General features: G+C 41.2%; 1 protein-coding gene across 1 annotated transcript in view; it reads left to right on the top strand.

The window, feature by feature from the left end:
* si:dkeyp-44a8.4 (collagen alpha-1(XXIII) chain) overlaps window positions 1-12,951 on the top strand; it is a 443,131-nt gene that overhangs the window by 360,331 nt on the left and 69,849 nt on the right. Inside the window, 1 exon segment of the mRNA XM_034181202.1 lies at window positions 9,408-9,434. Within this exon segment, the coding sequence (XP_034037093.1) occupies window positions 9,408-9,434 (27 nt within the window).

Below are 12,951 nucleotides of genomic sequence, written 5' to 3' on the forward strand. Positions count from 1 at the left end.
GCTCAATGCCACAGATGTCGCAAGTTTTGAGGGAGCGTGCAATTGGCTTTTGCCTCCCACCCCACTTGCAAAAAACCCCCCAAAAAAAACAAAAAAAAAAACAGTCCAAGAGCACCAAGGGAGGGCCCTTAAAATTGCAGCTGTTATTAGACTTTAGTTCCTGAATAATTGCAGATGGGAGCATATGAAATGCAACACAAAATAAATGATTCACTTGGGAACACTAAAGAGGAGTGATGCTTGGAGACTAATCACTATCCAGGCTAGTGAGTCTTTATACTGACAGAAAAAACAATGTGTAAAGTACAAGATGAACAGAATTTTGACATGGAACAAAAGAAATACAGGCTATGTTCATCAAGAAAGCAGACAGTTAAAGCTGAAATAGGATGAACTTGATGTCTTTGTTTCTTGTGCTAATTTGGAGGGGTTTTCGAATGCCTTCAGATGCATGTGCTTGATATTGGCTAAAAATCTTTTCTAGTCTCTCCATTTATTTTAAGTCCTCACACAGTTTTTTGCCATTATTATTATTCTTATTCTTACTCATTGTCTGCATATATCACTCCACTGCAGACTCGTACCATAAAGAATGTATGCAATTTTTAATATTCCAGCAGTGAATCGCTGTTCTCTTTCCTATTAACGAGTCAGTGACAGTACCAAAAAAAACAGTCAATAACCATGACAAAAAGACAAAATAACAAAGATAGTGTTTATGACAACAACAACAAAGATGCCAAAAAGGACTGTGAAGACAGAGAAATAAGAACAATAAGGAGACAAACAAGCAGACACGCCATGCTTACTCAAAGAGGAAGTTCGGATGAATAGTTGCAATCCTAAAAATACAGTATACAGGATATCATATCAGTTACTGAGTGTATTGAGAGGATGTAAGATACATGAATATTTGTGTGCATATGCAGGGGTTAAGGTGAGCTGGAAACATCCAGAATGTCACTCTGCCACAATCTATAAAATTTCCACATTTGGCATTAAATTCCAAGGCAGCAGAAACAGCTCTGCTCTGACTCGCTAACAACAAAAGAGCAGTAATTTCCATTTCATGTGGATGATGCGCAATAATTGATTCATAAAATCTGTTTGCAAATGTGCCATCACACATTTGAGACCAAAGGAAGCCTCAAATTTAGTGAAGCATCTGAAAGATGGTTCCAGATCTGTTTGAAGATGAGTGAGTTTCACTTCACGGTAAAAATGTTATTCCGCTTGCCATGTAGGCTAACCCAATATACTAACTAGGGATGGGACACATCTGATCCAATATCAGTATCGGGTTCCGATACTAACATAATTCATGGATCATAAATTTCCGATACAACCTGAGGAGTTTTCCAGTTCACAAGCCACATCTGTGTGTGTGTTTTCTGCTGGATAGTCTACACAAGTGCCGCTGGCTGCTCTTCTGGCTGGCTGAGGAGTGCAGGGGGGTTTCTGAACAGAAGCGTGTCTCAATGAGACGTGAAGTAATAAGACATGCCTCTGTTTGGGCGGTCCCTGATGCAGTTTGCAGCGAGCTGGCAGGCAAGCATTGTGGAGCACTGTCGCTGACCAACTGTGTGAAAACCGCAGAGCAAGACAAGCCGTTGTACCACATGGAGGAAGCTCTGTATGACCTACAATGCCGCAAACTTAAACATTTGAAAAAAGCACCACATTAAAGAGCATAAGGATTTTTTAGCCAGGGGCAGGAGCCGTGTGACGATTTAACCAGACTGATCGAGACTGACTAACTATGGGTACATTTAGCACTTATATTGATTTATTGGTGGTTTCTTGTGGCATTTTGGAAATGCGGAAGTGCACTCCATCCACAAAATGGTACATGTACTTGCGGCGGGTGTGCCATCTGGTGTTCAAGAGATGAAACTTCCCACAATGGTCGCGTTTACATGTACATAAACATGTTCATCAGATGTCTTCAACTCATTTCAGAAAGGGCGGAGAGGGTACAAGTTTTCTTTGCAAACCCCCACACCACCAGGTAATTTCACTGATTAACAACACTTTGAGCAGATGGAATCAGTTAAAAGCCACTGTTCCTGTGGCAAATTGCTTTAAAAGGGTAACACGCATGTTAACGTCATTGCATGGCCACAAAGTTATGGAGCTGAAGAAGCATAAATCAGGCTTTAGGATTTTAAGGTACCACTCTGCAGCGGACTTAGAAAAAACAGTGACTCGACCAAATGTAATCTTTTTAATGCACATAATGTCCAGTGTTTAGTTAAGGCAGGCGTTTATTTTTTCAAAGTTTTGACCCGGCCGTTATATGAGGCAGGCAACATCAGGCATTGAATCAAGGAAATACGGAAGCATATTTTGTGCTGGAAATTCCCCATAGATCGTTCCCCATAGATTACATACATATAACGGATTTTCTCTGTTTTATACATACGAGGTCTGTTAGAAAAGTATCTGACCTTATTATTTTTTTTAAAAACCATATGGATTTGAATCACGTGATTGCGTCAGACAAGCTTGATCCCTCGTGCGCATGCATGAGTTTTTTCATGCCTGTAGGTTGCATCATTCGCCTGTGAGCAGGCTTTGAGTGAGCTGTGGTCCACCCATCTCGTCGATTTGGAGCTTTGCTGCATCAATTTTTTTCCAGAAACTGTGAGAGACCTCCAGGTGGACACCGTTCGAAAAATTAATATGGCTTTCAGGGACGATTTTATGGGGATTAAACAGATTACGGGGTGTTACCGCCACTTTAAGGATGACCCACAACTGCTGAGAGCGCGGCGCGCTCCCAGCCCCCATCGACAGGCTGACACCCTGCTGGAACAACCAGATCATTTCCAACGTGAAAGCTTTGTTGATCCGGGACCTCGTCTGACTTTCACAAAAAGGCAGAAGATGTGGACATCAGCACTTTTTCCGGCACATTCCACCGTTACAGGAGTTTTTTCATGGAAAGAAAAGCGGAGGGATGCGCCACAGCTCCGTTCATTACGCGGGACAAAACCACCTCGGTGTTGGTCTCTCAGGACAGCTTTCAGGTGGATTTCAGACGGATTCCGGTTGCTTTGCAGTCGTGTGAATATCCGATTGTGATTGTGCATGAGCTGAACATGCCAGAACATGTCCCGTGAGGCTTCATCACGGCGTTGCTTTGCGCCGAGCGGCTGCACTGCGACGCGCAGTGGAGCAGCTTCTCTTTCCATGACAAAAACTCCTGTAACAGTGAAATGTGCCATTCATTTTTAAACTGGACGCTGTCTTGATCCGGTATGTCATCTGACTAGCACAGGAATTATGAAAAGACGTGGACATCAGCACTTTCCGGCACATTCCACCGTTACAGGAGTTTTTTTCATGGAAAGAAAAGCGGAGGGACGCGCCACGGAGCCGTTCATTACGCGGGACAAAACTGTTGGGAAAGTGTAGGTACACGGACCCACAACAGGGGGCGCAAATGAACGGACAATGGAGGAAGTCAAATAACAACACTTTACTGTTGTGAATGGGCACAACAAACACAACAGATTACAACAATAGACAAAAAGTCAAATCACAAAAGGTGTCGTGTGGGCAGGCTTGAAGATAGAAGACGTCTGTCCAAAGCAGAACCGGAACCACACGATTTCCTCCGCCACCAGACCCCGGGAATACTGGAGCCGCCAAGTCCCGAACTCCCAGGTGGCCACTGCCTCCGCGTGTCGGACCTGGTACTGCTGGCGAGGAACAAAAAACAATTAAATGTGGGCGCGTATGCACCCAGCAATCCACACGGCAGGAAAACTACCTCCACCTCTCATTGGAAAAAGAGTCTGCTATACAATGCACAAAAGTCACAAAAGGTTACTGTCGAAAGATCTCACAGTCAGCTGAGAACGTTACCTTCCAGGTAAAGCGATATCTCGGCAAAGAGGTGGAGACGTCGTCCTGCTGATGTACCCCTGCTGATCAGGTGATTGGTAACAGCTGTTGCAGGTGATGCGTGACAGCTGTCACCCTGGCTGCTCCTGTGAGGCGGCTGCGCCCTCTGGTGCCTGGAGCCCGCACTCCAGTCAGGGCGCCCTCTGGTGGTGGGCCAGCAGTACCTCCTCTTCTGGCGGCCCACACAACAAAAACCACCTCAGTGTTGGTCTCTCACGACAGCTTTCAGGTGGATTTCAGACAGATTCTGGTTGCTTTCCAATCGTGTGAATATCCGATTGTGATTGTGCATGAGCCGGACATGCCAGAACATGTCCCGTGAGGCTTCATCACGGCGTTGCTTTGCGCCGAGCGGCTGCACCGCGACGCACGGAACTCCTCCGCACGTCTGTCTTAATGTGCCGAAAAAAGTGCTGATGTCCACGTCTTTTCAGAATTCCTGTGCTAGTCAGATGACATACCGGATCAAGACAGCATCCAGTTTAAAAATGAACGGCACATTTCACTGTTACAGGGGTTTTTGTCATGGAAAGAGAAGCTGATCACCGCACGTCACGGTGCAGCTGCTCGGTGCAAAGCAACGCCGTGATGAAGCCTCATGGGACATGTTCTGGCATGTCCAGCTCATGCACAATCACAATCGGATATTCACACGACTGGAAAGCAACCGGAATCCGTCTGAAATCCACCTGAAAGCTGTCCTGTGAGACCAACACCGAGGTGGTTTTGTCCCGCTTAATGAACGGAGCCGTGGCGCGTCCCTCTGCTTTTCTTTCCATGAAAAAAACTCCTGTAACGGTGGAATGTGCCGGAAAAAGTGCTGATGTCCACATCTTCTGCCTTTTTGTGAAAGACAGACGAGGTCCCGGATCAAAAAAGCCTTCACGTTGGAAATGATCTGGTTGTTCCAGCGGGGTGTCAGCCTGTCGATGGGGGCTGGGAGCGCGCCGCACTCTCAGCAGTTGTGGGCAGTCCTTAAAGCGGCAGTAACACCCCGTAATCTGTTTAATCCCCATAAAACCGTCCCTGAAAGCCATATTAATTTTTCGAACGGTGTCCACCTGGAGGTCTCTCACAGTTTCTGGAAAAAAATTGATGCAGCAAAGCTCCAAATCGTTCAGACATTTATTCACAATAAAAAATAGACAAGAGGGGTGGACCACACCTCACTCAAACCCTGTTCACAGGCGAATGATGCAACCGACAGGCATGAAAAAACTCATGCATGCGCACGATGGTTCAAGCTTGTCTGACGCAATCACACGTGATTCAAATCCATATGGTTTTTTTAAAAAATAATAAGGTCGGATACTTTTCTAACAGACCTCGTATAGTGGATTTTGTCCATTTTATACATATAGCGGATTTCGATTATAACAGACATTCGTTAGTCCACCTGAATCCATTGTATGCGAGATTTACATATACCATTAGTCAAATTTGTTTCGTTCTTTTATATTTGCAAGTGTTTCAGCATTCTAAAGAGCTAATTTCCTGGAGAGGGAGAGAGAGAGTGTTGTCTTTTCTCCACTTCAAAAGAAATCCAACTTATGAACTGAAATCATGTAAACCAGGGTTTTCTGATTATCAGATTACTGAAGTGCGTGTAAATGTGAGCGATTAGCTTATTAGTTATCTGATTACTAACAGTTGTCTGATTATTATGGTCATGTAAACGTGCTCCACTACAGGGAGCTCAACTCAACGGGGGAGCTCATCTCCCGTGGTCCGGCTGCAAAAAAAAATCAAGTCCACCCTGTGGGCGCACCAAAAATTGCGTACGAGTACATGTATCATTTCGAGGAAGATGCCACAAGATGCTACAAGAAACCACCAAAAAATAAGTAAAGGTACTTAATTTTTCACCAAAACATCAAATCTAGGCTTGCATCTTAGATGTACCTATTGGTGTTCTTTTTAATTCAAGCCTCCTCTATGCCACTTCATCATGAAGCTGTATAACTGGGGATACAAAATGTCCTCATATAAAATCAACAATAATGATAATAATAATGTTAAAGCAAACAGAGCTCTGGTATTGGAATAGTATTGGTATCAGCAGATATCTAAATTCAGGTATTGGATCGGAAGTGAAAAAAATGTGGATTGTTGCATCCCTAAATGTAACCATAGCTTCTGGTATTGTCCTGACTGTTCTGTGCCTTGTAATCAAACTATGTTTGTTCTTTAAATAAATATATCACGAACCTGAGCAAATCTGGTAGTCATCGACTTGAAATGTTTGAAACCGTGTCATGAACCAGTATTTTGTAGCGTCTCATTAGGACATACAGAGGAGTCAAGCCACGATGCAACTTTATCGTTGTTAATAAAAATGAAAGCTGAGCAAAGAAAAACATCACAGAGCGCTGTTGGATATTACAAGAATTAACGGTGTCTCCTTTAAGGTTCTTTTGGTGTTGAAGCAGTGATGCCCAGGCTTCACTAAAAGCTTCCTTAGTTGAAGTGTCATACTAATGCTACATTAAAGATGACTAAGAAAACACAAGTTGTAAACTTCAGAGTTCTGAAAACCATGCGTTCACTGGATGAATTTGGAAAAAAATGTGGAAGCAACATATTCCAGCTTTGTTGTTGCCTTTACAAGGAAAACATAAACAAGAACTGCTTGTTGTGGATGAGCAAGATGGAAAATGTGTCGCATGCAACCCGATCACATGGCAGTTTCTGATGGAATCACGAAAGATTCGTTTGTGATTTTCGTGACGGTATCACAAATTTTTTTTTAGGATGGTATCATGAAATTTGGGGTGATGCTGTGGGTGGGGGGGAGGGTTATGTTGGGGTTGGGGTTGAAAATTGTGAACTCAACTTGACTGTGTCATGAAAATGTGATGTATTTCGTGACAGTATCACAAAAAATGCATGAGACTGGATGAGTGTATTTCTGTTTGTGGTCTGGAGTCTGTGACAACATCAATTATCGCAGACGTCTTTGCAAAAACTATAACAGACAACTTCACTAATACAACCCTGGCAATAATTATGGAATCACCGGCCTCGGAGGATGTTCATTCAGTTGTTTAATTTTGTAGAAAAAAAGCAGATCACAGACATGACACAAAACTAAAGTCATTTCAAATGGCAACTTTATGGCTTTAAGAAACACTATAAGAAATCAGGAAACATAATTGTGGCAGTCAGTAACGGTTACTTTTTTAGACCAAGCAGAGGGAAAAAAATATGGACTCACTCAATTCTGAGGAATAAATTATGGAATCACCCTGTAAATTTTCATCCCCAAAACTAACACCTGCATCAAATGAGATCTGCTCGTTAGTCTGCATCTATAAAGGAGTGATCACACCTTGGAGAGCTGTTGCACCAAGTGGGCTGACATGAATCATGGCTCCAACACGAGAGATGTCAATTGAAACAAAGGGAGAGGATTATCAAACTCTTAAAAGAGGTAAATCATCACGCAATGTTGCAAAAGATGTTGGTTGTTCACAGTCAGCTGTGTCTAAACTCTGGACCAAATACAAACAACATGGGAAGGTTGTTAAAGGCAAACATACTGGTAGACCAAGGAAGACATCAAAGCGTCAAGACAGAACACTTAAAGCAATATGTCTCAAAAATTGAAAATGCACAACAAAACAAATGAGGAAGGAATGGGAGGAAACTGGAGTCAACGTCTGTAACCGAACTGTAAGAAACCGCCTAAAGGAAATGGGATTTACATACAGAAAAGCTAAACGAAAGCCATCATTAACACCTAAACAGAAAAAAACAAGGTTACAATGGGCTAAGGAAAAGCAATCGTGGACTGTGGATGACTGGATGAAAGTCATATTCAGTGATGAATCTCGAATCTGCGTTGGGCAAGGTAATGATGCTGGAACTCTTGTTTGGTGCCGTTCCAATGAGATTTATAAAGATGACTGCCTGAAGAGAACATGTAAATTTCCACAGTCATTGATGATATGGGGCTGCATGTCAGGTAAAGGCACTGGGGAGATGGCTGTCATTACATCATCAATAAATGCACAAGTTTACGTTGATATTTTGGACACTTTTCTTATCCCATCAATTGAAAGGATGTTTGGGGATGATGAAATCATTTTTCAAGATGATAATGCATCTTGCCATAGAGCAAAAACTGTGAAAACATTCCTTGCAAAAAGACACATAGGGTCAATGTCATGGCCTGCAAATAGTCCGCCAAGCTTATCTGGCAACAGCAATCAGAGAAAGCTGGAGCCAGATTGATGAAGAGTACTGTTTGTCACTCATTAAGTCCATGCCTCAGAGACTGCAAGCTGTTATAAAAGCCAGAGGTGGTGCAACAAAATACTAGTGATGTGTTGGAGCATTCTTTTGTTTTTCATGATTCCATAATTTTTTCTTCAGAATTGAGTGAGTCCATATTTTTTTCCCTCTGCTTGGTCTAAAAAAGTAACCGTTACTGACTGCCACAATTTTTTTTCCTGATTTCTTATAGTGTTTCTTAAAGCCAGAAAGTTGCCATTTGAAATGACTTTAATTTTGTGTCATGTCTGTGATCTGCTTTTTTTCTACAAAATTAAACAACTGAATGAACATCCTCCGAGGCCGGTGATTCCATAATTTTTGCCAGGTGTTGTATATAAAGAATGCAAACATATCACAGACAAAACTAAATCATTTGTTCAAAGTAACTAAATGGTGTTTGTAATATTATTGTTTTAACAGTCATGATAGATGATGCCATGATTGTAGTTATATGATGTCATCTTGGGTATATCACAGCACTGATGTTCAAATAAATTGTAGCACAATACTATAATATATTATTATAGTATATATCTTATGGCTTCCCCAGCAAGTAAAATTATAGGGATTAATAAATATATACAAAACAACTCGGCTTCAACTAGCACTCACTCACAAACTCTCTCATCTTCAACCGCTTACTCCAATTAAGGGTTACAGGAGCCTATCCCAGCAGTCATAGGGTGTGAGGCGAGGTACACCCTGGACAGGACGCCAGACTGTCACAGGGCCACATATAGACAGACAAACACATTCACACCAACAGACATGCACCCCCATACTGATTTGTACAACAAATCAGTATGGGGGTTATTTTGAGGCATGTCATTTTTCGCTGCTGCACTGCTACGCTGGATTTTAGGGTTCCCTCATATGCCAAATCCCACTTTAACCCCTGTACATCTGTATATGGTGAAGCTATGTGTGAAGAATGAAAGATAAAGCTATATGTGTAGCAATGTGAATCATAGTGAGGAGTTGCATCTGTGCCACATGGCCCCCAAACTGAGATGGGGCCCCACAGCCACAGCAAGCACCACAGAGCAGTCCACCCACTTCTCATCGGGAAGCTGATTTTAGGGAATTTAGCTTCCATGGGGTTGCTTTACAGAAATATTTGTCAGGTCATTGCTGGAGGAGAAACACATACAGTTGTTTACAGCTGTTGTTTCTGTGCTAACCTGTCTCAAGTGCTTCATGTTTTAATCTTCTAACCTCACCAGGGCAAAGCTGGAAGGGATGGATACCCGGTAAATTGATTTATTTATTCCGTCACTGTCAAATTCACCCAATCACGGTTCTGTTCCAACTTCTTCCTTCTTTTTTGCTCTTTTAAAGTATTCTTATCTTCACTCGGGATGGGAATTGATAAGATTCTGTCTCCATCGATGCCATTATAGATTCTGAATATTGGCCTGATTCTTCATCAATTCGTGATTATTTTTATAAGGAACAAATGTAAATGTGTCCACATTTTCAGTATCAATCCAACTATTTTTCTTGTAAGATACAGATCGCATGTGGCACTTGAGTTTTTCAACACAGAATTGTCAGAAAATCATCAATAACAGGAATTGATGGTGTCATAGACATGAAAAATGTCTGTTGAACTGAAATTTGCAATTGATTCTCAGTTCCCATCCCAAAACGTCCCTCTGGCATGTCTCTCTATGTGATGTTTAACGTCAGCATTTCATAGTCACCATTGTGTCCTGCCCAACGACAAACACTCATATTTACAGCAAACACACATACAGACCAAATTCTTTTATCCAGCATTGGCAACCTGAGACATCACCAGTTCAGGAACCTTTTTACACTGGTGCCTCATCAACACACAAACTGCAGTTCTGTAAATAGATGAATGCAAAAATCAGTCAATATAGAGGAATAATCTTGTGAGAACAACACAAATCACTGTAAGTCATAACAGTTGTAATGTAAAACATCCATCCATAATGCAAATATTTGGCTTTCATGCTTTTATTAAGGTTTGCCCGTGCACATCAATAACTACTGATGCAAAGCAGATCATTTAGTTCTGGGAGGCATCACCATGTGGAAAGCAACATATTATGTCAGTCAGAGATGTAGTGACCTGTAGTGGCCACTTCCTCCACACAGCTTGGTTGTGGGTCTGTTACTGAGTGTGCAGACTTTCTTGATAAAATCTGGAATTAAACAGATTTTGTGCAATCTGTTATCGTGCACAGGCTTCATATGTGAGACTGTTTCATGTTCTGTGGGACATCCTGTCCAGAGATTGATACACACACACACACACACACACACACACACAGCATCACTGTGTAGTTGCCCAGGCTATCCACAGTAGTAGCCTGGTGTTGTGTTGCACGGCATCTTGTCGTGTCATTTGGTATGTTGTCTCACTGGGAATTCTGGGAAGTGCGTTCCCCGCAGGACTCTTGAAGTTAGACTCCCAGTCTGTCTGGCACTGTGCAGCCCTCCTGACGGGAAATGCCTGCTGCTAATTACACACAGGTGGACGCAATGCACACAAGATTGTGTCCACATTTGTTTGCCTGCTTGGATATGAATTTGTTTTTGTCACTGTCTTAAAGTTAAAACTGTGCACTACAAGCACATCTTTGTTGCTTAATTTCACACCATTGCGGTGGTGCTCACAGGCAAAATTAGGAATATCAAAATTGGTGTCCCTGTTCAAATACTTATGCACCTGACCACATGTGATGAGTTACATTGAATCGAGCTGATTCGTCATGCTGGTGGCCAAAATAGACAGTACATCATTTTATTATAATTCACCACCGACAATCAAGTTTCCACATTAAAGGTTAGGTGGAGTGTTAACGTTGTTGGATTGTAATTTGGGGTGTGTGTGTGGTCACATGTGTAGATGTGTGTGCATATATGTGAATTCAGTACAGTGAACCACACAGGCCAGAAGTGTGGAAGTGGTCAGAAAATGGTGTGTGTCGGCGTACAGTTTCACACCAATAACTTGCAGTGCAGCATAAATTGATTTGCATGAAGTGGTTCATATGGAGAGCGCACTCCGGCACTGACTGCATTGGATCAACAAGTTTTCATTCTCCAATTTTTCCACTGTTAAAGCAAACGGCTTGATCGTTTTCTGGCAACACTTTTTTTCTTGCTCTGTCTCACCCTCTAAATGTCGTTCTGGTTTAAGACTATCTTTATCTCTCACCAGCCAGGAGCATTAAAAGATGCAGATGCATGAAATGCGTGCAACACACAGCTGATTGGTTTGAACATAAATGTGAGCAGTTTACTGAGAGCCCTATGCTGCAGCAGCAACCTCTGTGCATGCATGTGATGTTGTGTGTATAGCGTGCATGCCTCACAGGCATTACGTTTAGAAGACTTAATGCATGCAACGGTCCTCTTGCAGTGAAGCATCAATAGCTTGATAAACAGTGTTAATGATGTACGACATTGTTTTAGGGCCACATTGAGTTTTTTTTTGGGTGGGTGGGTGGGTTTTTTTAAGACTTCAAGAAGTCATAATATTACAAGAATAAAGTCGTAATTTTATGAGAAAAATCTCATAATATTACGAGAATAAAGTCATAACAGAACCAGAATAAAGTCATAACAGAACGAGAATAAAGTCATTAATTTTATGAGAAAAAACTCAGAATATTACGAGAATAAAGTCATAATATTACGAGAATAAAGTTGTGATTTTATGAGAAAAATCTTGTAATATTATGAGAATAAAGTCATAACATTACAAGAATAAAGTCATTAATTTTATGACTTTAAAAAACAGAATATTATGAGAATAAAGTTATAATAATACAAGAATAACGTCGTGATTTTATGAGAAAAATCTCATAATATGAGAATAAAGTCGTAATTTACGAGAATAAAAAAAACTTGTAATATTACGAGAATAAAGTCATAATATTCCGAAAATAAACTTGTAATATTATGAGAATAAACTTGTAATTTTACAAGAATAAGGACATGGTGGCCAAGTGGTTAATGCACTTGGTTTCAGTTCAGGTGCCAATTCAACATGCAGATCCACCTTGGATTTGCTGTGGCGACCCCAAGTGCAAACAAGGGAGCAGCCGAAGGGAGTTACTTACAAGGACGTAATTTTATGAGATAAAAACTCTGCATCTCAAAATGAGATGGAGTGCTTTAAGTTGTACTTCAATATAGGTTTTACAAATAAGGAAATACTTCATCTTTTGGCCCATCTGCACCACATTATCATTAGTATCAGAACTTTGAAAAGAATATGCAAGAAAATGTGTCTTTTCCAGAGGAAGAACCACATAGACTTGGAGGAAATCGCCTCTTTCATGGAGGAGGAGATGGCTGGAACTGGCCGTCTGCAGGGTTATCGCTTCTCATATAAGTACAACCTCTGATAATATTATTACATTATTCTCGTAATATTACGAGTTTTTTCTAAAAAAAAAAAAAAAAAAAAAAAAAAAATCCGACTTTATTCTCCAAATATTTTGACTTTATTCTCATAGAGTTTTTTTCTCATAAAATTACGACTTTATTCTTGTAATATTATGACTTTATCCTTGTAATATTATGACTTTATTCTATTCATAATCGATGCACTGTGTGTGATCTAAAAAAAACCTCTGCGATGTGCTGATGTATGTTTTTGCTCCTTGTGTAACTGCTGTCACATCTTCCCCTCATCAATCACAGGAGAGATTTTAGTTTCAGAAAATAGTTTGTTCCACTGTCAAACAATCAAAGCTGACAGAACTGTGGAGAGGCGTACACACACAC

The sequence above is a fragment of the Thalassophryne amazonica genome, chromosome 11, assembly GCF_902500255.1.
Source record: "Thalassophryne amazonica chromosome 11, fThaAma1.1, whole genome shotgun sequence".
NCBI classification, from domain to species: Eukaryota; Metazoa; Chordata; class Actinopteri; order Batrachoidiformes; family Batrachoididae; genus Thalassophryne; species Thalassophryne amazonica.